Here is a 24,291-nt window from a genome sequence, read left to right as displayed (position 1 = left end):
TACAAAAATCACACTACACGACTTTACGAAAATGGTTTTGTTGTTTGATGGACAGCATGAACAGCCATGAGGAGCTCCACATTAAGTGGCGAGTTGGATCACAGTAATGGGAGGAGACGTGGCTATAACTCCGATTGTGCTGCCGATTAAGAAGAGGAAGCGGCGCGTTGCGTCACGGCGATGCAGCCAGCCTATCAGGGGAGGAAGTGTGGACGAGGCCCCTCTGTCAGAGGCAATCCATCATGGCTTCCTGTTTAGATAGGTCACTTTGGGTGGAGAACATGACAGAACAGAGCCAGATTACGGCGGACAGAAACACATATAAACACACATAAACAAAAGGGCTTTCTGTCTCATCTGAGCAACAAAACTGCCCTGAAAAAAAGCCTTTTTTTCTGCTGAAGAAGTGAACCATAATGGCTTAAAAAACACCTGTCCTTTTTAGGTTAAACGTTCAGTTTGTTAAGCAGGTGGAATCAACTCTGAAGTGGTGGCATTTACTCCACATGGAGTATAGGTGTTCTGCCATTAAGCCTTGCTGCATCGTGCAGGAGGGGAAGAGTGCGTGTATGAGGCTGCAGTAAACAAGAAGCTGGCTTCCTGCTGGAGTGCGGTCGACTCTGTGGGCGCAGCGGAAACGTAGCCCTTCATTTGGAGAGGGGACGCTCACAGCCACTTGTTAGCTTGCTTGCGCAATGCACACATGTCCAGAACAGGACTGATGTTAAGATTGACAGAAAACCTTTTGTGGAAGCCTTGTGTCCTTTTAGCGTAAGCCCTTGTCAAAATGGATTGAAGGCAAAGGGGAAGAAGAGAAACCAAACAGTATTGTTCGGCCTGCAAAGTTAACGTGTTACAAATATACATACACAGAAATGAAACAATGGCATACTGTCAACTGGCTACACACGCAAAGAGAGCTTTGTTTCGTCTCCATAGTGTTGAAAACAAGCATTATTCATGTGATCGGAGAACAGGAGGAGAGTCACTCCCACAACACTTTGTGCAAACCCAAATCAACCCATAACACATCCTCAAACACGTTTCTATGGCTTGTAATTTGGCCAAAAAAAAAATAAATGCACCAGCTCACGAGACTGACATGAGATTTGTGCCTGGTGGAAATTTGTAGAAAAAAAAAAACAACAAAAAAAAAAAAACCCACGTCATCTGTCAATGCGTACCCTCAGCCAGCACGACATCCTTCAGCTTCTCCACAGCCTCTGCGAAACGTGCCACATCCCTCAGCAGGGCGGGAATGTCCTCCACCTCAATGGCTGTACTCTCTGGACCTTCAGACGGGGCAGTGGGGGTCAAAGCCCCTTTTCCCTGGCCTTTGGTGAACACCCACGACTGCAGCGGGAATCCTGATGAGAAAACAGAGGATAAACAAAGTCATTTATCAGGCAAAAATGCCTAACATTTTACAGTTCCAAACTCTTAAAAAGGAATAGTTCGACATTTTGAGGGGGAAAAAATGCTTATTCAGAGTTAGATGAGAAGATCAATACCACTCTGTTTGATCTGTTCATAAAGTACTGTATAAGGCTACAGCCTTAGCCTAGCACAAAAACTCACAACAAGGGGAAACAGCTAGCCTGGCTCTGTCACAAAACCACCACCACAAAACGTCACTAGTTAACACTTAGTATCTTCTTTAACCCATACAAATACCAAAGTATAAAAGCAGCAAGCTTTGTTGCTGTTTTATGGGGTTTTGGTAGTAGGAACTTCCTAGAGTCTGCAACAGTTGCCACTAACAACTGCTCTTAGACAAAAAATGGTCTGACACATAACCCCGCCCTGTAAAACTGATAACGGTCATTTTACACTTCAGTTATTGTACAAATCAAACAGACCAGATTTAATGTGTTAGTGAGGTGTGGAGCTGCTGGCTGGTGGATTTTGTTACCTGTGGACAGAGCCAGGCTAGCTGTTCCTGTCTTTATGCTAAGCTAAGCTAACCGGCTGGTGGTTGAAGCTATATAAGTAAGAGACAGAGACAGCGGTATCAATCTTCTCACATAACTCTTTGCCAAAAAGTAAAGAAGCGTATTTACGAAAATGTCAAATTGTTCCTTTAAATGCGAGGCTTTGCTGCTTTTTTCTGTTTTATGTGTTAAATGAATATCCTGAAGATGTCAGCTTGGACTCTGGGACATTGTGATGGGTATTTTCAACTTTCTTTTGACGTTTGAGACTAAACTATTTAATGAAAAAGAATAAATCAACAAAATCAAAAATTAAAGCCAGCTTGAGAGGCAGGCCTACTCCAGATTACACCAATATTTTGTGTTGTTTTTCTCCAGATTTTGCTTTCTGTTTCTGCTCAGGTGTGAATGTGGTGGAAAGAAAGTATATTTGAGAACATTTCATTAAACTCAAACATAGTGATAAACAGTTTTGGATGTATTGCACCGGACCTGCAGCGCTGGCGTGCCTGCTCAACGCAGTGGGCCTCTTCAGGGTAGCCACAGGTGACGGGCAGCCCACTCCGTGCATCGCCGCCAGCTTACTTTGATGGGTGCTGGGGGTGCTGGGGCAAGACTGGGAGGGGTCCTGGAGCCCCGCAGATGTTGGGGTGAGAGTCGAAGAGGTGGAAGATGATGAGGGTGAAGAGGAGAGGGTGACGTCGCCTGCATCCTTCCGAGGCTGCTCCTGCAGAATGGACAGCTGAAAGAAAGAAAGAAAGAAAGAAAGAGAGGTCAAGGTTATCTCTTGATTCACGCTTTCCAGCTTGACCTTAACGTCATGAGGAGCACCAATGTGACTCCTCTTTGCTTCTGTGGCCTGAAACCCAGCAGCGCCATTGTTGGTAAACACACATGTGAAGACTTTCACAAGATCCTGAGTGGCATTGTGCAACACTTCCTGACTCCAAGCTGTTGACGGGTGTGGCAAATCGAGCAGGGTATAGAAACACAGATATCTACTGTTTGGAATAATAACAGCGATATTTACAGGAGGTATTTCCACCTCCTTCTCATCTGCCAATAACACAGACAATAAATAAATAATAAAAATCAGTTTTTAGCCTTGATAGGTTCATCTAATCTTCCACTTAGACTATAGTTAGTACCTTACAGTTTTTAGACCTGGCAAGTGCATCCCTGGCAAAGCCAAAGAGCCCTTCTCACTGCTACAAAGATGGCAAATATTTTACAAGAAAGGGTATTTGCTGTTGGTGATGCCCACATAAGATGGCATACATGTACCAAACATACCTGCTTAAGCCATACGTTGTGCTTGTTGGGCAGTATGTCCAGCCTGTCCTTGCCCTTCGACTCGGCTTTCTTAACTCTCTGACTGGTAGAGTAAGGGTTGTAGCTACTTTTGGCTCCACGTTTCAGCATGCTCCTTCTCCCTACAGCTTTGTCCCCATTCTAACTAAGCACAAGTCAACTTCTTTGAAACAGATCTCGCATTCAAGAGCATTCACACACACACAGGCAGCCTGTCACTGCTTTAGTGGTAAAAGCAAAACCCCCTTTAAGAGTCAGATGAGTCAGTGAGCAGTCAGGCACATGTCTTAACATCCAGCTCTCTGACACTGCATCATAATGAATGTTTTCAAGCAGTTTCTCACACACCTCACACTCAGCAGTCAAACTAAACTCGATGTTAAGTTTCCACACACACACAATCAACCCTTGTCCGGAGCCCTTTCTGCAGCCTGTTCCCCCCCTCCAGCTGAAGATCATCTGACAGCACGCACTCTCACACTCACACCAGCAGACTGAGCAGCAGAGCCATGCAGAAACCAGAAGTGATGCGCTACTCACAGACTGGGCGCTGCTCTGCGGCCCGGGGCTTCCTGCTCGGCTCTTCTTCGAGATTGATGGCGTCTTAATCAGTTCCCGTTTCTTCCTGGTGAACATCTTCAGCGTGCCTTTGCCGTCCATCCCGACTTCTTTGATTTTCACGCACAGCCCCCCCACCCACCCCCCGACTCGCCACTTGTGTGCTCTGCCGCTCGCGCTCAGCGGGAGCTCGGTGCCATCCAGGCCGAGTTTCAGCCACGGTAACTGTCTGTCTGTCTTCCTCCTCCCGCTTTCGCACATCAAGCCGCGCAGGCTCACTGACACAGATACAGACAGCTCACCGCAAACTGTCTGTGCGCTCCCGGCATCCGCTCTGCGCGTACGTTCAGCTTCCTCAGGGGGAGGAGGAGGAGGGACGCACGGGTGAAACACTACGAAGTTTTGGAAAGATAAATTTCGACTAGGTTACACTCAATAAAACGTATCCTGCAAGTTAAACTAAATTCAAACTCAATTTGGAATGAGAACTGACTGCAAACCTGTCACCAAACAGCAACCGCAGCCTTGTTCAAATTCACAGTAATCAGTTCATCATGATGGCACACGTGTGTTTCCAACATGTGACCCGAGGCTTTTGATAACCTTCCGCCTCCTCGGGCACCTGCTCCAGCCGTGAAATTAAAATCTTTACACGGTCGCCATGTAGCCCAAAGCTTTGAAAGTGGTTAGGTACAGGAGGCAGGTAGAGAAAGTGCAAAATCAAAGGACAGCACAGTTTTCACAAGCCTCTCGTGTATGTTTTTATATGCTTTTCCTGGAAGCAAAACAGGCCGTAAAGATTACGAGCAACTGAACAGGCCTGCCTGAGTAATCAGTGAGTTGAAATTTAAATATCAAACTTTTGTTCTTTGGAAATTCCCAGAAGATGGGGATTTGATGAGGGGAATTCCACACCAATTTATATAATGTTAAAATATTTAAAAGCTCTAAATTACAATACAATAAACAAACAATTAGTATTCAGTAGTTGTTACATTTTGTCATCTGGAGTGGACTAAATAAAAAAACAAGATTAATTTAATTTTCGGGCTACTGAAATGTTGAGTGCCAACTGGGGTTTATACTTTTATCTTCTGGGACTCAAATGAAATCTGATTAAATGTTCAATGTGACAATAGTGAAATGTGACTGTAGAGGGGGCTGGATTAATTCACTAAGGGGGGGGCCTCCAGTGCGAAAATTAATTGTAGGCCCCTTCTCACAATCCCTCCCTTCCCATGGGAGTTTGATTATTTGATTACACACAAATGTATTAAAAGAATATGCAGCATGTGAGCAGAGCAGCAACGGATTTATTAATGAGGTTTTAACACAGGGCTTCTGTACAACACAAGGCCTCAGCATTAAGTATAAATGCAGAAGCCAGTTTATATTGTGTATAAGTGCATATTATTTTTTTTAATTCATCAAATAAACCACAAAATAATTGCTACAGAACCTTCTGTCTTTGAGGGCCCCCGAGCGTCTTTTCCCTTGCTTATCCACCCTTGGAGTGTGATATCGGGTACATTCTGTGTCACACCTTGCTTTAAAATGTCTTTGTCCGACCATTGAAATACAAGTCCTTTCTACTTATGTGAATACAGGCAAAAATGCAATAAAGCCTTTAAAGACATTTATAAGTTTTTGCCGTTTTGTATGATTGAACAAACACACGTTTGAAATCAGGAAACACTTTTAATGTAGAAAAAGTTAAAAGGGCATCCACACATTTAATAAATGTTCTTGCATATTTAAGAGACTCATTTAGTATAATTTCCAATTAAACTATTATTTGTTGATGTTACATACAATAGCACTAACAAAATGGCAAATCGATCTGTTCAACATGGAGTTACTTAAATAAAGTATGAAAAGAAATCAGGCACTTTAATCCCAACATTCATGTGACAACCTTTCTTTGGGATGTTAAAATGTTTAGTAGTAATCTGTTAAAAAGGTTGTATAAGTCTTGAATATCCAATGTCTCACATCTGAACAAGGCCCTTAGCGTAGGCCGACCAACATCTGCAAGCAAAAATCCTCGTTAGATCAGTAGCCTCCAGCTTTAATCCTCGACGCAAACTTTAGAGTTCTGTTGCAGGACCCCATTCAAAGTCCTCCTCCTCGTCCACTTCATCCTCAGAGCTGTCGCTGCCTTGGATCTGTGTGCGTCTGAACTGGACTGCTTGGTGATGGTGTGCGAGCCTGTCAAAGAGCAGAACATAGGGGTTAAGATTAGCGCATTGCCTCCGTCTGGCTTTACCTCTGAAACACAAAGACAGCAGAAGAAGGCTTACACGATGAACTGAGGGCCCTTCTTTTCCTCAGCTTGTGCCTGTGGCTCTGCAGAGCGAGCCTAGATGAGAGGCACGAGAGACATGGGTTTTAAACAAAGTCCAATCAGTAGTGCAAAAGCCAAATATACAACTAAGAAAACCAGCCAATATTATAACTTTTTTTTTGGTCAATTTATTGACTAATTACTTAACTTAATTACTTAACATTCCAGTACACTTGTTAGTTAAAAAAAAAGTAAAGCCTTAAACACATAATAATAATTACTCTAAATAAGAGCAGTTTATTTACCTGTTGTAATTTCTCCTCAATAGTAGACAGGCTAGCATGTGGTGGGCTCTCAGGCGGCACCTCGTAAGTATTGTCCACAGAGGGCTGAGTATAGGGATTGGGGGCTACAAAGTCTGGGGGTCCGTCTGACGGAGAGGCGGGTGGAATTACATCAAGGGCACCGAAATCAGAGTCTGTAAAACTGCGCTGAGAGTGGTCCTCCTCTTCATCAGCACTGTGGGGTGGGCTGTAATTCTCCTGGCGGGGTGACCTGGGCTCAGGTACGTGCAACAACGGTGGAACCTCTTTGAGTGAGTACAAGTCGGCGTGAGGCTCCATGGAGTCCATGGTGGGGCTGTCGAGCCCAGAGGCGGGCTCAGATGATCGGGCTAAGGCAGCTCCAGTTAGCCTGGAGCCCCTGGGGGGCTTGGCTGCGTTCTGACCGGGGTAAGCCTCCTCCAGGTCCTCGTTGTCGGTGTAGGCCTCTCCATCGGTGAAGGCCTCTCCATCAGTGTCCTCCAGGTCACTGGCAGCACTGAGGTAGTCGGACTGGTTTTGGTCCAGAGCATCTAAGTCCTGTTCTCCACCACTCTCCAACTAGACAGAAAAATATTTTAGTTAGCCACTGGACAGCAAGAGACATTTAACAAACTGTAAGATAGACAACACAGGCACCAACTCTCTTAAAGAAAGAAAAGTATTTTTCTGTACATTAAGCATACAATTACATATTTAAAAGTAACTCTAATTTAGCAGCTTTCACTAATTATAAAAAAAAAAAACTCATCCAAGTTGGAACAGTAAATAACTTAAAAAAAAAATAAAAAAAAATCATACAATGTACATAGTTTTAAAAACAAAATGCATTAGCAAATGCAAGGTTATGAATGAAATTCTTGAAAGTTGGACCTTTCTGAAGATTTTTCATTAGACTGAAGGAGCCGTGTGTGTCATACCTTGACTTCAGACACCCAGACCGGCTTTGACTGCTGGTGGCGGATCTTATCCTTTAGACTCTCGTACCAAACATTGGAGTTGGGCTGCAGGTCAATACGTGCTGGAGGGAATGTCATGAGGAAAACATAATGTAAAAGTGAAAAGTACATACAATGTAAATCCAGATGTAGTAATAGTCAGGGTTAAATAGAAAAAGAAAAAAAGAAGCTACCTACTTATCTTTATATAGTCTAATGTACTTTCAGTAATAATATATGCCAGACTTTGCTTGTGGGTCATTACCTGCGAACAGGTGGCTGCAGTGTTTCCTCAGCTTGAGGGCCTGTGTGTAAAGGCGTCTGGAGCTCTTGTTGGAGTGTGGGCTGTACTTCTGCCTCATGACCTTGACGTCCTTGCGGCTGTGAGGGTCCAAGAACAGGACCATTGGGTGGTACTGGATGTAGCTCAGCCTTTCTACTGCAGTGGGAGTGATGTCCAGAAGAGGGTGCTTGTCCTGAGAAGAAAGAGCAGCAAACACTAGGGCGTGAGGGGGGAGCAACAAAGCAAACAAAACAAGATGTTTGGTGTGACTAAATATCAAATTGTTTCTACTATTGGTTGATGGAAGACTGGCTCACCTTCTCCGCTATTCTCCTCACTGTGTCCAGTTTAATAACTGTGGAGGAGCCGTCTCCTCCTCCACTGCGAGGGACCATGTCTGTCATAATGCAAAAAACAATGTAAACATCAGACCACGAAAATACCTAAGAAACAAGGGAAGAATGTCGTACAAAAGATGAAACTAACCTGCCACTTCATATTCATCAGGCATCTCTCTGGCCAGCTTCTCCATGGCAATGTCATTAAGAGGACCCAGAATGACAATGGGTCGTTTGAAATTAGCTGGAGACAAACAATTCAGGATTATTGACACTCAAGGTCTCGATTCTACATGGCGTCATCTGTGTGTGAGGACGGACAACATGCTGACCTTCTCTGAGCAGGACTCTCTCATAGGCCGGGAATTTGCCCTGAATGGTGAGCTGTAGCAGGTCATCACGAGTCCGACGGACGTTCTTTTCATTCTTTTTGTTCCCTCTGAGCCCCCGTAGTTTCCAGAACTCAGCCCTCTGTCCCGGCACCTGCCTCTCTCCACTCGCCCGCTGTGCCTGCTCTATGCTGGCCAGTGTCTCAGCCCTGCGGGAGATAACAACAGATGTAGAAACTGAATAATGGTTCTTGGTGGAACCAGAAAATATAAATCTCTTTCCCATCTCTTACTGACCTGGCCTGGTTGGGGATGGTGCCTTTGTCCATCTCACGCAGGTCGTTCCCCATGCGGGCAACCAGCCAGCTGCCCAGCTTCCCGCGGTGCATCGTGTCCAACACCCTGAACACCTCTCCTCGGGTGAAGCTCAGACCAATGCGGCCTTCTGCCTCGTGGTCAAAGTGGGTGCGGATGTAGAAGTTGTCTGCTAGGTTGGACTTGATGATCTTCTTATAAACTGGAAAGAGGGGAAAAGTTAAGATCCCTGACTGTCAGTAGATACACCCATAATTATCACAGGAGCGGTTTAGCGATAAACTCACTGTCCATCTTGGTCTGAGTGCAGATTTCAACCCGCTCTCCATTCTTGATGTTCAGGAGGAAGTTGGCTGCCTCCTCTCGTGTGAAATGAGCAAAATCAACTTTATTTACCTGGACAAAATGAGAGACGAGTTTAAAAGGAGGAAGACATTTTTATCTCAAGCCAGATCCAAGCTAGAGGACGTTTACAAGACTGTCAAAGTCATTAACAGTCGACTTTTGCAGATTAGTCAGCGAGAACTTACTGCATTTACATTCCACATTTCACCATCTTAAATTGCATGATCAAGTTAAATTCTGGCACATTTAATTTAACTTTGCTCTTAAGCTCAAGTGGCAAGGACATCTGATGTGACATCTTAAGCACCACATAATAAATTGTGCTGACTCATGATGACCTGTTATATTTTTGGTAGACTGATAAAGACTCTCCATAATCTTGAAAATCAGCTGACATGCCAACATAGGGCTTATAGTTGATCTTAAAATAGAATTTCCAGTTCTAGATGTTGAAATAATTATTATCCTCTTCATTACAGTTCATCTTGAGGGAAAAAAAAAACAAAAAGGTCAAAGAACTACTGCAAGAAGTACAACCATTATCTCACCTGCATGATCTGGTCTCCCTCTTTCATTCCCTCGTCATACGCAGGGCTGTTCGGCTGAACTCCGCCTACAAATATACCAACATCGTTCCCCCCCACAAGCCTCAGGCCCACGCTGCCGTCCTTCACAAACAACACTGTGTGAAGGTCTGAGCTGTACCTGAGAAAGACAAGAAGAGAGTGAGAAGGAGAATTAGCAATGTGTTCATTTCTGCTGAGATAAATTAACTAGATGCAAATGTTGGTTTTCACACGAATGACTCACCCTGGATTAGCTGATGGGTAAGAATCTGGAGGCAGAGAGTAGAGGGGCTCCTCTGCAGGTTTGGCTAGAAGAGATACGGAAACTTTTGAGACTACTAGTGGTGCAATTCACCAGAGATCAACATCTTGAATGTTAAAAATTTTGTCGGCGCAATTTTACCTACTAAATCACAAAAGGAAAAAAAAAAAAAAAAAGTTTTTTAACATTTGGGATGATTCATTATTCAAACAATTAAACAAATATCAATTAGGTTCTCAGACTAGTTCTAGTCTTGAGCCTTACAGTAGAGCGGTGGGTTGCTCGTCATTGAAATCCCAGACCTGAGGGTGCCAGTTCCATTAGCCGCACGAGGGACACTGTGACGTGGAGAAAACATAACGTAGCAAATTCATACTAGCAAAAGAGTTTTTATGTGAGGATAACACTGATTTGATTTTGATAAAGTGTGTGTCAGCACTCAGCCGTACCCACGGCGGCTGTCCCCACGCTCAGAGCTCCCAGACCTCCTGAGATGTGAGAGCTGGTCTGACTCGGAGGAATCTGAATGAGGTAAACAGACAACAGGGACTGCGGTCAAGACTAACCTTCTTTGTCTTTCTGATCTACTTTAGATGACAATACAGAGGAGCAGAGGATGAAGAGTGCGTGTGACACAGAAGAGTAGACTGACCATCAGGAGATGGTCTGATGGGTGATGGGACACGACGTGGAGGCTCCTGCTTCACAGCGACTGAAGTGGATTTGACCTCAGGCAGGACTCTGTGTAAATCAAATAAATGTAAGGAGCCAAAATATCATTTAACAGTTTTTTGTCACTTTGTGATGAATAAGAAACAAAACAAGCACCAGTGCATCATCTGTCGTATGCGAGATTGAAAAAATGCTTTTGTGCATGAGCCACTGAACTGAAACGTGACGTAACCCCTGCAGGAAGTGAGTGAGTGTTTTACAATGAGTGTTAAGCAGAAGAACCAGTTAGACATCCTGTCAGTATCATTTTACACACCTCCACAGTGAAGTGGTAAGCTAAAAGGTGCACTTACATGCCACATTGTGTTCTGCATCTAATACTACAGGAAATGTTTATTACATTTTTTTAAGTTCTAGCTTGTAATAATCTAGTGGTGTACTTTATTCTGTATTTATAACACACTCATTTATATTAGTTTTGGCCACAAGGATCAGGAGACAGAAATTTGCAATTCAATACGTTGCTTTTCCCGGACACTCTGTTGTTTTGTTTTCCAGGATAACATGTGTCACTGTTGCCTTATAGAGAAAGCTTGACTAACCTGAACTCACTTTGTGATAAAAGTAACAATTTATTCTGTCTAATGTCGACTCTGGAATATGACACATGATATTTAAGACCAATTAGGTAAGATTTTTAGTTGACCATCATCAAATATTTAACAAACTACAGACATATTATGTGAACACCTGCTCAGGTTACTATCAGTAGCCTGCTGGTTTACTGTCAACTGTGTTGACTGAGGTTAAATGTAGACCTTTGGACGTACTAAAGAAAGTAAAGTTTAGAGTTTCTGGTTTGTCCCACAGGTCATGTTTATAAAAACAGTGAGTTAAGAAACTTGTCAGTAAGAAGCAACGTGTTTCTTATTAGCACGTGGGTCTCGACTTGAATCCCAGTAACTTGCTTGTTGAGACAATTATTGCCAACAGAAACCTGACATGTTGCAGACGGTCAACCTCTAACTTAAGATCTCACCTGTATCGACTGTTAGCCGTGTTGTAGTCTGCGCTGTCTGTAGAGTGTCTGCGAGGGGGAGATTCGTAACTAGCCTCCGACTCAGACTCAGAACGAGCTGTGAAGATCGATAAACAAAAGGCTTTCATTATGAAAACAATTTCATACATCAGCACATCATTTTGGAAGTAATTGGCCAGTAGCAAAGACGTGTAGATGACCACATCTTCAAAAACACATTAAGAAATTATCTAAAAGTAGAGAATTTTAACGCCTAAAATGTGCTTTGTATTTTAGCCACAAATGAGGCATAAAACTCATAGAATTCAAACAACAACAACACACAGATGCTCCCTTCCTGACAGTACACAACGCTCGCTGACTCAGTACAAATGCACACATTAAGGACACACACCTTTCTGTGGCGGATTGCTGGCAGTGACGCTAGCAACGCTCCACGGCGGCGGCTCTACGGCCACTTCTGGCAAGACTCTGCAAGAGAAGAGAGGGAGGTGGGAGTGAGGGAGGAGGAAGACAACAAATCTCAGTTACGTTTGGAGAGGGGGGTAGGGCGTGGCTAATATGATGATTATTGATAAGAGGTTGAGACTGAGATATTGAATATTCACCTTAGTGTTTCTGAGCGAAGCTCTCTCTTTGATGGTTAACTGCTTTGTAACTGATTCAAATTAACCAATCAGTAGTATTAGTTGATCTTGTTACATCATGGTTACTATCAGTTTTTGACATGCTGAATAAAACATGCAGATTTGTAGGAACTGATCAATAAATCGTGGAACTATTCCACACATGTCTGATTGGAATATTGTTATGTCAGTGTTAAGGTGTCCTCTGTTTAATCAACACTTAGCCACATACAGGAGAGGGACATGTTCAGTGAAAGTCACTTTTATTTCATCGGTTAACAACATGTTCACCACAAACACAAGGTACACAGTCGAAAACACAAATCAGGCAAAATCAAAAGGCTACAAAATGAGACATAAGGCACAAAATGAGGAAATCAATAAAGATCACAAGACAGAAAGCTTAATTTTAAGTTTTTTAAAAAGTAAATAAAAAAACAAACATGTGATTAGCTAATGTTAATAACGGAGAGGCGCGCACAGTCTGCTCAGTGTCCCAGTCCGTGACGTCTGGTTGGGTTTCGTACAGGGGGTGGGGGGTGGGGTTGGGGTTGGGCGGCCTTCATCTGTACCTGTATCTGCTGAGGGAGTCCTGACTGTAAGTGGTGCTCTGCCTCTGAGGAGGCGCCAAGCTGCCGTCCGACTCGGACTCAGAGTCTGAAAACAGAAAACATTGCAGATTAAAGCAGCAACACATATTGCTTTTACTGTGTTGCAGAGTCTCTTCTTTCTTGTGATATCATTTATTACATCATCATACTTGGTGTTTTATAATTAAAACATCTCTTCAAATCAAAACATGTGATTCAGTTAAACTAGCCCTTTAATGTGTTAGCATAAATAACTACAACTATAGCCAGACAACAGCCAGCTCCTTGCCTCTACACTGCCTGTTACATGCGTGTCACCACGTCTGGATTGACAAAAATGTAAATCCTTCTTAAATCTATTTTATAAAAACACTGACAAACAGATAAGGCAGTGTTTCCCCATTTTAAAAACATAGTGGATCATTTCCACCATGTTATAAAATGCTGCACGGAGCACCTTTCATGCTGGCTGCTCTGGCCTGGCCTTAGTTTTATTCCACTGTTGATCCCTGTTCAGCAGCAGATATTCAAAGATTAAGCAAATATTGTCAAAAGGTTGTCAACAAAGTTCAGGATGTATGCCATCACAAGGAAGGGGTGGGGGTGTGGGTATGTGTGTGTGTACACTGACCTTGGGATGGGACTCTGACAGGAGAGTTGACCCTCCTTGGTGGATCCTGGCGAACAGTGATGGGGGAGCCTCTCAGCGTGTGGGGCACATCAGGAAGAACTCTGGGGGGAGAATGGTGAGGAGAAGAAGTTGGAAAATGTCTGGTGGGAAAAAAAAGATTTAATTTCACTAGTTCTCCAATTTAAGCTTGGAGTTGAATCAAGCTTTGCCCTTACTTGTATCTGCCGTCTTGGCGAGGGCTCTCTCTGCGCGGTGGAGGGGAAGCGCTGCGGTCAGAGTCCGACTCTGACACCGGCTTACGAGGCCGTGAGGTGGCGGAGGTGGTGGGGTGGGAGGTGCTCCAGTTTTGGACCATAGGAGAGGATCGGGGGTTGGGGAGGGTAGACACACCAGACAGAGTTCTGGGGAAAGAGCAAATCAAAAATCTTTTTCTTAGCACCTTATTTGACATTTGTTGTGTTTACATGCACTACAGCAACACTGGGGGCTTTCAACCATATTGTTTTTAAATGACCTATTAACACAAATCCAGGTTATTTTAACTGAGTTAAGGGATTAAGAAAAAACCCAATAATCATTGCTAGATTACTGCTGCAGAAACACCATTTCTTGGTCACTTTTCATTTCTAAACATGATTTTACATGAGTGCAAAACTTCAGACAGGGAAAGTATCAACTGACAGCAAAGGAATGAAAGGAACGATAACTACTCCAACCAGTACATTCCTCTTCCACCCAATCTAAAATAAAGTTGTTGAAAGACTAAAGGTGAAAGTGAAAGGAGTCAAAATGTTTCCACAGCTGAACAGATTACAGTAAGATGCAAATGTAAATGTACAGTGAGAAATAATTGCGTGCCTTCTCCTGATCTATGTCTTCTTTACATGTAAATATTTAAGAATTGTGGTACAACAAAAAAAGTCTGCTTGTGATTGTTTTAGGAGTGCTTACACGCTCCCAAAATGGCTGTAAAAATGTTTCTTTTGCTACCCATGATGATGTTGGCAGAAAGAACAGTAAGGATTCTAACTACGGATGCATATACATCAGGCTGATAAATTATCAGTCAGTTGATAATAATGACAATAATTTCTCAACACATCTTAAAAATGAACTGACTTGTATTTGCTGGAAGGATCCCTGTCCGGACTGCTTCGCCTGACAGGAGGAGGAGGAGAGGCACTGTGGTCTGACTCCGACTCAGACAGAGCTGAAGAAACAACAGCAACAGTCACAAACATCATTATTGTCTCCTCTTTTTTGTCTCACTGTGTAATTTTATCTACGTCTTTTGGATTTCAACTGAATTCCAGCAGCTACAGAAACATTAAAACTCTGCTAATTCAGAATTAAGGTTCAGCTTATACAACTAAATAATCACACTGTGTTAATATTTCTAAAAAACAACCATGTGAGCAACAACTTATGTGTACTGTAGCTCTTGTAAAAGAGAGTGACTCGGCGGGTCTGACCTCTGCGAGGGGCGTAGGTTTTTGCAGGAGGCCGAGACAAGGTGGAGCGCACTGGTGATGAATCCCGAGACTTGGCCGGAGGAGGGTCAGCTCTCATTCTGGGTTTAAAAAAAAAAAAGATCAAAAGGAATTCCTCAGTGCCTTTATTCTTTAAACAGGAGAAAGGTGCAACTTTTTAAATGAAACTAGCATGTCAGTGGTGAGACAAGTTTTAGGTAATGGCAGACTTAGCTAATCCCCACCCAAGAAATAACAGTATAAGAAAATACACTGAACTACTGTGAGATTACAAACACTACTTCTCCTTAATAGTAATTAGTTTTGGTGGCGGGGTAGGTGTTATATGTACCTGCGTGTCCGTTTCTCTCTGGTGGGTTGACGAGACGTTCTGTGAGTGGGAATGTCAATGTCTGAAATGTCTGAAGGGAAACATAAAAACAACTTCAATCAGTGAGGAAATTCTGCAAAGACTGACACAAAAGCAAATTCTCCATTTATTTTTCTTACACGCTTTAGTTCAGGGCTGCTTGTACTCTCACCTAAGCCCACCATGCTCACATTCAACCCCACTCCCTCCCTGCCCTCTCTATCTCCATCCCTCACCCTCCAGTTCAGAGCTGCTGTCTTGGCGGTGGTCGTCCTCGCTGTTGGGGGCGCTGTCCTCCACCTCTGGGATGCTGACCAGGAACTTGCGGTTGTCCCTGAGGACAGTCATGGTCAGTTTGCCCCTGCTCTTCTCCACCAGGTGCTTGGTCTCCAGCAGGGAGAGATTCTCTGTCGTCATGCCATTGATCTTGTCGAAGGAGACAAATCATTTAATGTGAAAATAAAGTTTAAAAAAAAAAAGAAATCCAAAAATGTACAGTAATCTGTTGTGCTACATTTTGCAGGAGTCTAAATGTTCATTTTCACCTTGAGAATGAGGTCTCCCTCCTGCAGCGTTCCTTCCTTTGCAGCCAGGCCTGTTTCAGTCATGTGCTTGATGAAGATCTGACTGCCAAGCTTCAATCCATACTCTGCAGACAGAGTAAGAGAACAGGAATCCAATCAGAACTCAGCACTCTCCCCATGAGTACTTCAGGGCAAACAAATAAAGGTTTCTTTCCCTCGTTCCACAAATCTTACCATCTGTGATTTTCTTTTTAATTAGGGTAGTTTTGATGGGTTTTTCTGCAACGTCCTGACGTGGCAGCTTCTTGTACCCCGTCGACATCAGTGGTAGCGTGTTTCCATACCCGTTACCTTCGGGCGTAGAACGGTAGCGGTTGCTATCTCGGTTGTCGCTGCCGTCAGAGTAGCGTCGCATTAGCCTGGGAGGGTCCTGGTCCAGCAGGTTGGATTGGGAGGCTGCCCGAGACGGTCTGGAGGTTGCTGGGATCTGTATCTTGCGAGGGCGTTTTATTGTCTGGGGGGGGACAGAGCGCACCAGAGATTTAGAGACACGACTGAGCAGAAATACATCCTAGATTAGAAGGAATTTAGGGGTTCTGTTTGGCGCTTCCTCCATACTCACTACGTTCGCAGTTTTGCCACATGACTTGAGGGTCTGAATGGTGTAGTTAGAGTAAACATTCTCCATAGACACGCCATTGACCATGACAATTTGGTCTTTGGTGCTGCAGAGCACAAGCAAACATCAGATCATGTGGTGTTGTTTTTTTAATGAAAACAGTCAAGTCTTAAACAATTCAAGGGTAGTAAACTTACAACAGTCGTCCCATGGCTGGTCCATTTGGCAGCACATCGGACACCACCACAGTTGTATCCCCAGTGTCTGGGTGAGGCTTGTCCTTGCCTCCTGATATGGCAAAGCCAAACCCCAGTTTGGAATCCTGCCATTTGAGAGAAAAGAAAAGAAAAAAGGTTTTTAGTCAGACAGAAAATGACAGCAAATACATGAAAGACGAGCATAAATGAAGAGAAAGAATGCAGGACATTTAGAGTGAGTGTGTGTGTGAGAGAGATACAGTAGAGAGATAGAGGGACAAAGAGCACATTCCAGCGGCGCTGAGTCTGAGGCAGGATAGTAAAGAGGCAGCTGGTGCTGTGGGGTGCAGCAGGGTGTGTCGCCATGAATTCCTGCTGGAGTCCGTGCTGTGAAACTGAGAGGTATGAAGCGCAGGTCCAGCTCAACCCCCGCAAGCCCTTCAACAATACCCGCGGACACAATGCTGAAACAGCCTCTGTGCCATACTTCAAGGCTCAACTTTCACTTCTATGTATTTGTGCAGCCACTGAGCACAGACCAAACACCATTTCTGCACCAATGCTAAAGTGCTCTGCACTTCAAGTTTACTTTAGTTTGATTATACAGTTATTTCATAAACAACTTACTTTGTTTAGTGTTATTGTATGTTGCTCCCATATTGTTAGCTCCTCCATACCTGGTTTCTGGAAGGGGGAAAAAAACAAAACAAAACAACAAATGATGAGAATGAATGTATGCTCTAGCAAAGGATTAATTTAACTTATTTGTATACATTCACAATGTGATAATAAAATCATAAATAATTAATCCATATACATAATCTGGGTCATTACAGGGTGGACAGTTGAGGCTGTGCCGAGCAGTAAGTGTGTACGAGTCAAATGATCTCAGCATGCTCTCACCTGTCTGAATCCTGCCTGACCGGTATGGAGGAGGGGCTACCTGTTATGTGTGTGTGAGCTCTTAACTTCCTGCAGTGCTGCCAATATATAACACCAGGAGCTTGTTCAGTAAGTGTAAACACAAAAACACTGCATAAAGACAAATAGGGCTGCCGCTGCAACGGACTGTAATTTTCAGGGTTGATTAACCTCGTAATATTTTTCTCGATTAACAGTTTGTCCTATAAAATGTCAGAAATGTCTTATTTCCACACAGCTGTTAGCCCAAAACCCACAAAATATTCACAGATATCACTTTCTGACATTTGGGAACCTCAAACCAGCATGTTGAAAAAAACAAAAAAAAAAAACCCACCACAATTATTCGATAATGTTAAGAGTTGCAGTTTCATTTTCTGTCGATTTACTAATCAATTAATCAACCAATTGTGGCAGCTCTAGAGAAATGTATTTTCCCTCTTGACATTGAGCCTGCTCTAGATGGCACGTTTCTATGTTTGACTCTCTGTAAACAGAAAAATAGCTCAGCCCCGGAGGCTGGTGATGAAATAGTAGAGCATTTGTAGACAGTCAAGTACTCAGTTCTGTGCTTGGTTTGAAGATTGTGAACATTTTCAAAACCACCAGGATATTTCTTCAAAGACCCTTTGGTCACCTAGTTAGTGGATACGGCATCTAGGAGCAATATGGAAACGGGTCATTCACACCCTCAAGTCACATGAGAACTGAGCGTTTCAGCAAACCCGCAGTTTCCCGGGAGTTTGTTCAGATATATGGTGCAGAAAAACTGAACGCTCTCCATGTTTACTTTTGACTCTCTGGACAGTAACCAGACCTGTCCCCGATGACCTGCGAGGTCTGGATGGTTCATAACATAGCAGAAGATCAGAAGTGTATTTTGGCCATAAACCGTTCAATGCTCTATAAACCAACAGCAGTATTTTAGAACCACAGACAAGAAGCCAGTGTAAAGACCTCAGGACTGGAGTGATCCACTTTTTTGGTCTTAGGGAGGATTCGAGCAGCAGCATTCTGAATCAGCTGCAGTTGCTTGATCGATTTATTTTAGAGAGACCTGTAAAGACACTGTTACAGTACTGAACATAAATGCATAGACAAGTTTCAATTATACCAAGACTGAAATTCTGCCAGTGTTTGTGTTTACGTGGATGTCATTAACAAGAGCAGTCTCAGTGCTGCGGGGTGGTCAAAACCCTGACTGGAAAACATCAAAACAGTCGTTATCACAGAACGAAGAAGAGAGGAAGATAGATGCAGAGTTACAGTGAAAACGGGTGAAGCCAGATACTGTAGTCAGAGACATACTGTAAGTGATAGAAACGGCTTGGAGTTTGTTTAAACACCAGGGTAGAAAATGCAGGTCGCACAACGAGTACAAAGCACTGGCATGCATTAACACTGAAACACAGGTGACATTTATAACTTTAAGGAAAGAACAAACACCTGCCACTTATCCAATGTACTGTCATCTAAAAAGACAACATGAATTAATTGAACCTGCAAGGATACAGTATTTTAATCAAGTTGAACTAAAAACAGAAAGAAAAAACCCCACACTAATCATTAACAGGTAGAAATCTCACAAGAGCACCACAAAAATGTTAAACTTGCTGTTGGAGGTAACCAAGCACACAGGTGTACCGTGTGTGCGCTGTGACAAGTAGAGCATTTGTTTGACCGAGTTAATCATAAACCTGAGGAGGGGGGAGGGGAGACACAGCAACTGACCTGATCACTCAAATACAAGCTGGCTGCATGCCAAGCTAGTGTTTTAATCTGAACTTACACAGAAACCAGAAGGCGTTACTGTTTGATCTGTAATTTCACTGCAGTTAGCTTACCAGACCAAAAAAGTCAAATGAGGATATTTAGAGGTATAAGGTATTGGAGGTTTTGACTGAATCTAATGATAAACAAAGAGCAAACACGATTGTGAAACAACTTCATGAGAAAACTGGAGAGGGCAACTTTGTCAACATACTGTTGCAACACTGAAGCGCTAAGCAGACCTATATTCAAACAGGTGCTGAATCACAGCACACTGGTGATACAATTGGTTAAACTTTAACTCTGAGTGTAGCACATGACGATAATGTCAACGCTGAACAGAAAATCCAAAAGTCAGGATTGACACATATTCAATCTTCATCCACCACTGAAGCTAAAGAAACAAAATATGCATCCTCAGGACTCAAAGCAAAATCTGAGCAATGCCTGTCGCCACTGAAAATCATCTCATGAATCAGTCATAAGCTTAGTCCCCTACCTATATAAATGCGCTGCAAAAGGTCATAAAAATCTGATGTTTATTCAATTAAATTCAGCCAAAAAAGCAAGAAAGGTCAAGACAAGGATGACAGTCCTTTACCGTCTACTGATGTGAGCCTGCAGTCCTTCTAAAGAACATTTAGCTGGGGGCTCGTTCAGTAATCATTTATTTCCTTCGTTGATTTTTAACAGGCATGTTTTAGGTACTTTCAGGCAGTGGTATACTGTTAATGCTTAGTTTTCCTCCCTCTCCACTTACCACGTGGTCTTTAAACCTTACTTCCATTTCCCACTGGGATTTCTGAGCGTAACAAAACACCTGTGGCCTCTGGCGGTCAATGAACAGCCAGCTCTTTATGTTCCATATGGCAGCACCAAAAAGCAAAACAATCACAGATCCCACAGTTATCCAAGTTACGTCCTCGTCAGATTGCAAGGATGTTGGAAACCAGATCCTCCTGCTGAAATTATTTGAAATCTGTCCAGCTGTGGTGTTTCTCTCTCTCAGTGGGGAGAGAAGAAAAAAATCATCTAGGATAGATCTCACCTGCAGCGCTCCTCCCCCACCCAGCCTTTGCCCTCTCCCACAATCACTAGTGCCCTTCAACAAGCATGGATCTAAAGGTGGAGCTGCACTGCCTTACACAAACCCCCCTCAGAAGAGCAAAGTCTCTTAAACGCGAGTAGCACTGTGATCACAGTGGTCTGCTGTCCTGCATCCGTCTAAAGTGATGAATTTTAGCCAATTCCAGATGCTACAAACATGACTTTCTGAAATTAAAGGGTAAAAATAAAAAAGTTGGAAGTTTTGAAGTAAGAAAACCATTTTTTAAAAATTTTTTTATACATAATGTTACTGCCACTGCTTACTCCAAATCTCAACTGAAATGCAAAACTCATCATGTATTATGCAAACTTTTATACACATTTCCATGTAATTCAAAGGCAATGTGTGCAAATAATATTTTCACACTCCATTAATGTTTTTTTTCCTAATTAATTTGGTAATAATTTACTTGATAAATGTCAAAATTGTAATTGCAAGTTATCTTTTATCTTAATTTAGCCAAACCCCTACAGCACTTGAAGTCAGACTGATAGACCACTGGATTTTATTATGTGATGTTGAGGCTTAATTTTATAATAATATGAAATGAATAATCACATTACAATACTGACTAAAATGAAAAGTAATGCTCTATGGGCTTAACTAGACCTTGGGCAAAAAACATACACAGGATCTGTGGGGTTGACGAATTTCACTGCTGCTGTAACTATAAAAGAGTAACTACAAACTGCTCTAGTGCGATACAAATAAATGAAGACACACAAACATGGACTATAGCAGCACAGACAGAGGACGCTAGCATTACGAGGTTGGACAGAATACAGCTTGTTGCTACAGTACAATCCATCCACTTACAGGCACCACCAGCAGTGGTGGAGGCGGCTCCGGAGGCACAGAGCCAAAGTGCTTCAGTAGTTTCATTCGTTGAGTCACATTCATGATAACGGTGTGTTGTGGTCTTTTGTTTAAAAAAAAGAAAAGAAAAGAAAAATACCCTGCTGACTAACTCAGTCACTTTGGTCTCGCTGATAACAACGCATACAAAACTCCAGAGGGGTTGGTGCAGGGCAGTAAATGTAGTCTGTATCTCAGCCACAAACAGTCACTGAGGCAGGTCCCCAGAAGACAATCAATCCACAGAAAGAGGCCACAGCCAGAGGACAAATCGACATTCCTGTGCTTCAAACAGATAGGTCATGTGTCCATCCCTCAAGAGTAATGATCTCTATCGTCAATTACATCCTTTCTGACGGGTTCATAAAGTCAAATAGGTCCACTTGCTCCCACTGTCAGAGGTTTGTGTGCGTCTTGGTTAACTTGTACTCTTTCCCACAGGGCAGCAGCAGGTCCCAGGCTGCCGGCTGAGTTTCTGCTCGGTGCTATGGTTACGTCGGGGGAATGAGAGCACTGGGCTGTAAATAATTGACGGTGTGTTTGCTACACTGTAGGTCTGCCTGCCCCGAGTAAAGTTTCCTGGGTTCCTCCACATACCCTGCTGTGTTTGGGGATCAGGAAATGGCACTCTGGCAACACAGAGCGTCGATGGCATCTCTCCTTCGTGGTAAACAGTTATGCACTCCCTAAAGGCTGGCTGTGCTGCAATCTTTTTCTGTTTGACTCCGACTATCAGTGCCCTGCAAAGTCAAGGCTACAGTGACCTGTTTAGGAAGCGGAAGCACAAAGGGGAGGAGCAGTACCTAAAGGGTGTACAGAAAGCGATTACAGTACTAAACTAAGCTTATAAAATACTAAACCAGAGAATGTTCACAGCAGATTGGTGGCTGGATTACACAAATTTACCAGTTTGAAAGTACATGGTAGCTCAATCACAGATGCAAGATCGCTGGCTTGGGTTCAGCCCGCTGGAGCAGCTGGCATCTGGTCAGCCAGGGCACCAGTGCTGAATATTTACTAGGTATGAGGACAACAGCAAAAAACACTACAGTTACTAAAACAAACACGCTAAGGTGTGCCCCGTCTAGCAGGTTAATAATCACTTATTCATGAGTCAGGACTTCAGTCTTTCAGCAGTCACCTCAGAGGCTGCGTTTCTTTCATTTTAAGCTAAGGCCACTCCTCTTGGCCGAACCAACAAGCAAACTACCAACTCCAGAGTACCTTGTCTTAGCAATCTTTAGCAAAGAGCTAAGCTTCACTATCAACACAGAGGCCTACTTTTTGTGAGTCTCATAGCTGGAATTCTTCAACAGCGTGTCATGCAAAGAAGGTACTCTAATAAATATGAATGACTGCGACAGACATAAAGCCTTGAATGGACTTGAACATATAGTGGTTCGTGGTTTACAAAGAATTGCAAAGCTTCCCTGTGTTAGGATGGAGATTTGAAAGACAAATACTCCAGAGGTTTACACAGCTCGCAGAGTGGCTGTAGTTACACAGGCCAGGGCTTTGTAGACTTCACTCACAGTGGAGTACTGTCATGTACTGTCAACAGTGTTTAAGTCCTGCACACACCCACTTTATAGCTACCTGGACATCCCATACACATGTCTTCACTTGGTGTATGTGGAAGCACACGCGCAAAAACACTAAGGAAAACTCATTCATAGATGCACTTTGATCCACTCTAATAATTCAGAATCAATGCAAAAAAAAGCTTCTTTATCATAATGTCGTAAAAAGAACTTTATGAATAACACTTTAAACAATAAACAGAACAAATGCTATTTCATGCTTGGTGTTGTTTCAGATTGAACCAATTAGACTATGACAAGTGCCCCATGTGTAACGTAAAGCTACCTGGAGGGTAATGGAGAGGGTTGTTCACAGTCTCTAGCATATAACCTCTGTCTAACAGTAACAAATAACAATAGAAATAAATTAATCTGAATTAATCATAATTAATTTGATTATGCATATTTGTTGGACAGCAGCAGTGTGAGGAGGTGCTTTGATTTGCTCGGGACAGAATTGTTAATGTCCCACACAAACACACTGCTCTCTTCAAGGAGGTCTGACTGCAACAATGCAGATGATGGTTCCTGACAGAAACCTATGATCATGAATGCTTCAATACATTCAGGATTTAAGTGGAAAAAAAAAAAAAAAAAGAAGAAGAAAAACAACAAAGAGACTTAACTAGAGCCAAAAAGCTGGGACTCAAATCCTGAAACATCTCTCATGTCACAGGGAACTTTCCAGGACAGCAAGCTTTTACCGTTTCAATGCATTGGGTCATCCTTTAAAAATCAAACAGCCTTATCAGTATATACACCGATTGGGGTCAAGGGAAAGGGAAGACGCAGCTGTTTGGGAATGCAGAGCCGAAACTATTGTGAAACTCTCTGGCAGGCAGGTAGAAACTTGTGTGTGTGGCAGAACCAGTAAGGTGAGGATGAGGAAAGTGGGCATTGCAAGTGACAGTCACACACATACACACACAAATGAGAAGACACACCAATGCCATAAACAGCTGAGTAATCCAATCAAATACCCTGTAAATGCAGTAAACCACAGCATGACAACAACCACAGCTGACATTTAGGCTTGTGTTTGCCCACAGCCAAATCCTGATGAAGGAATAATGAATGAAGCCATTAGGCATTCAGTCCTGTAAATAAACTGTGGGCCTGTAAATGATGAAAAGCTCCGTGGCTAACTGCTTAATCTTCTTGAGGTGACGTCTAATTTACACTACATTACTCTTAAATTACTTTGATAAAAAGGTTTCACTTGTTCAAAATGTTCTCTCTTCGACTTCCCCTCCACCCCCCTCATCGATGGTGTGGACTGACAGCCATACTCCACCTGTATACCAGGAAACGTTTGACAGCAGTGACGCTAACGTACCTGTGACTGGCTCTTCGTGTGTCCGTCACTCTCAGACGAGTACTCCCAAGTAGCCTAAACAAAAATCTCTTTAAAGTCTCACTTGTTGGCGTTGACTGTTCCAGTAATTAGACAACTGTCTCATCTTCTGTCTCAACTGTTTAAATCTTCCTGAACACACAGGTGCGGAGGCGTGGCGTTGACGGCCTCAACGTGCAGGTGAGT

General features: G+C 43.1%; 2 protein-coding genes and 1 long non-coding RNA gene across 5 annotated transcripts in view; 1 reads left to right on the top strand and 2 right to left on the bottom strand.

Moving 5' to 3' along the window:
- Positions 1-4,434, bottom strand: part of arhgap45b (Rho GTPase activating protein 45b) — a 17,961-nt gene extending 13,527 nt beyond the window's left edge. The window contains exons 1-4 of the mRNA XM_046050127.1: positions 4,301-4,434; positions 3,783-4,192; positions 2,424-2,673; positions 1,185-1,367 (exon numbers count right to left, since the gene is read on the bottom strand). Of these exons, the coding sequence (XP_045906083.1) occupies positions 1,185-1,367; positions 2,424-2,673; positions 3,783-4,061 (712 nt within the window). The 5' untranslated portion in view covers positions 4,062-4,192; positions 4,301-4,434. The remainder of the gene's footprint in view (positions 1-1,184; positions 1,368-2,423; positions 2,674-3,782; positions 4,193-4,300) is intronic.
- On the top strand, positions 4,353-10,556 carry LOC123971370. Its single transcript, XR_006825174.1, has 2 exons — positions 4,353-4,635; positions 10,374-10,556. It is a non-coding gene; the product is annotated as an uncharacterized LOC123971370 (long non-coding RNA).
- tjp3 (tight junction protein 3) lies at positions 5,094-24,291 on the bottom strand. 3 transcript variants are annotated; one of them, XM_046050124.1, is made up of 30 exons: positions 24,088-24,291; positions 17,145-17,201; positions 16,518-16,642; positions 16,324-16,426; positions 15,936-16,215; positions 15,723-15,826; positions 15,414-15,603; positions 15,160-15,229; positions 14,811-14,908; positions 14,458-14,548; positions 13,554-13,739; positions 13,339-13,478; positions 12,690-12,774; positions 11,886-11,962; positions 11,492-11,588; positions 10,433-10,521; positions 10,230-10,302; positions 10,045-10,118; positions 9,763-9,826; positions 9,501-9,657; positions 8,895-9,003; positions 8,590-8,809; positions 8,296-8,501; positions 8,112-8,207; positions 7,943-8,022; positions 7,608-7,818; positions 7,325-7,425; positions 6,390-6,965; positions 6,101-6,159; positions 5,094-6,008 (listed from the first exon to the last, which is right to left on the bottom strand). In XM_046050124.1, the coding sequence occupies exons 2-30, from the start codon at positions 17,190-17,192 to the stop codon at positions 5,888-5,890; spliced, it is 3,930 nt and encodes a 1,309-aa protein (XP_045906080.1). In that variant the 5' UTR covers positions 17,193-17,201; positions 24,088-24,291; the 3' UTR covers positions 5,094-5,887. The 3 variants fall into 3 exon arrangements, with proteins under 3 accessions (XP_045906080.1, XP_045906079.1, XP_045906082.1); XM_046050123.1 differs by lacking the exon at positions 24,088-24,291 and adding an exon at positions 19,969-20,236; XM_046050126.1 differs by lacking the exon at positions 24,088-24,291 and adding an exon at positions 19,969-20,232 and having other exon boundaries at positions 13,339-13,439.

The sequence above is a fragment of the Micropterus dolomieu genome, linkage group LG05, assembly GCF_021292245.1.
Source record: "Micropterus dolomieu isolate WLL.071019.BEF.003 ecotype Adirondacks linkage group LG05, ASM2129224v1, whole genome shotgun sequence".
Taxonomy (NCBI): domain Eukaryota; kingdom Metazoa; phylum Chordata; class Actinopteri; order Centrarchiformes; family Centrarchidae; genus Micropterus; species Micropterus dolomieu.
This window is presented reverse-complemented; position numbering and strand designations above follow the sequence as displayed.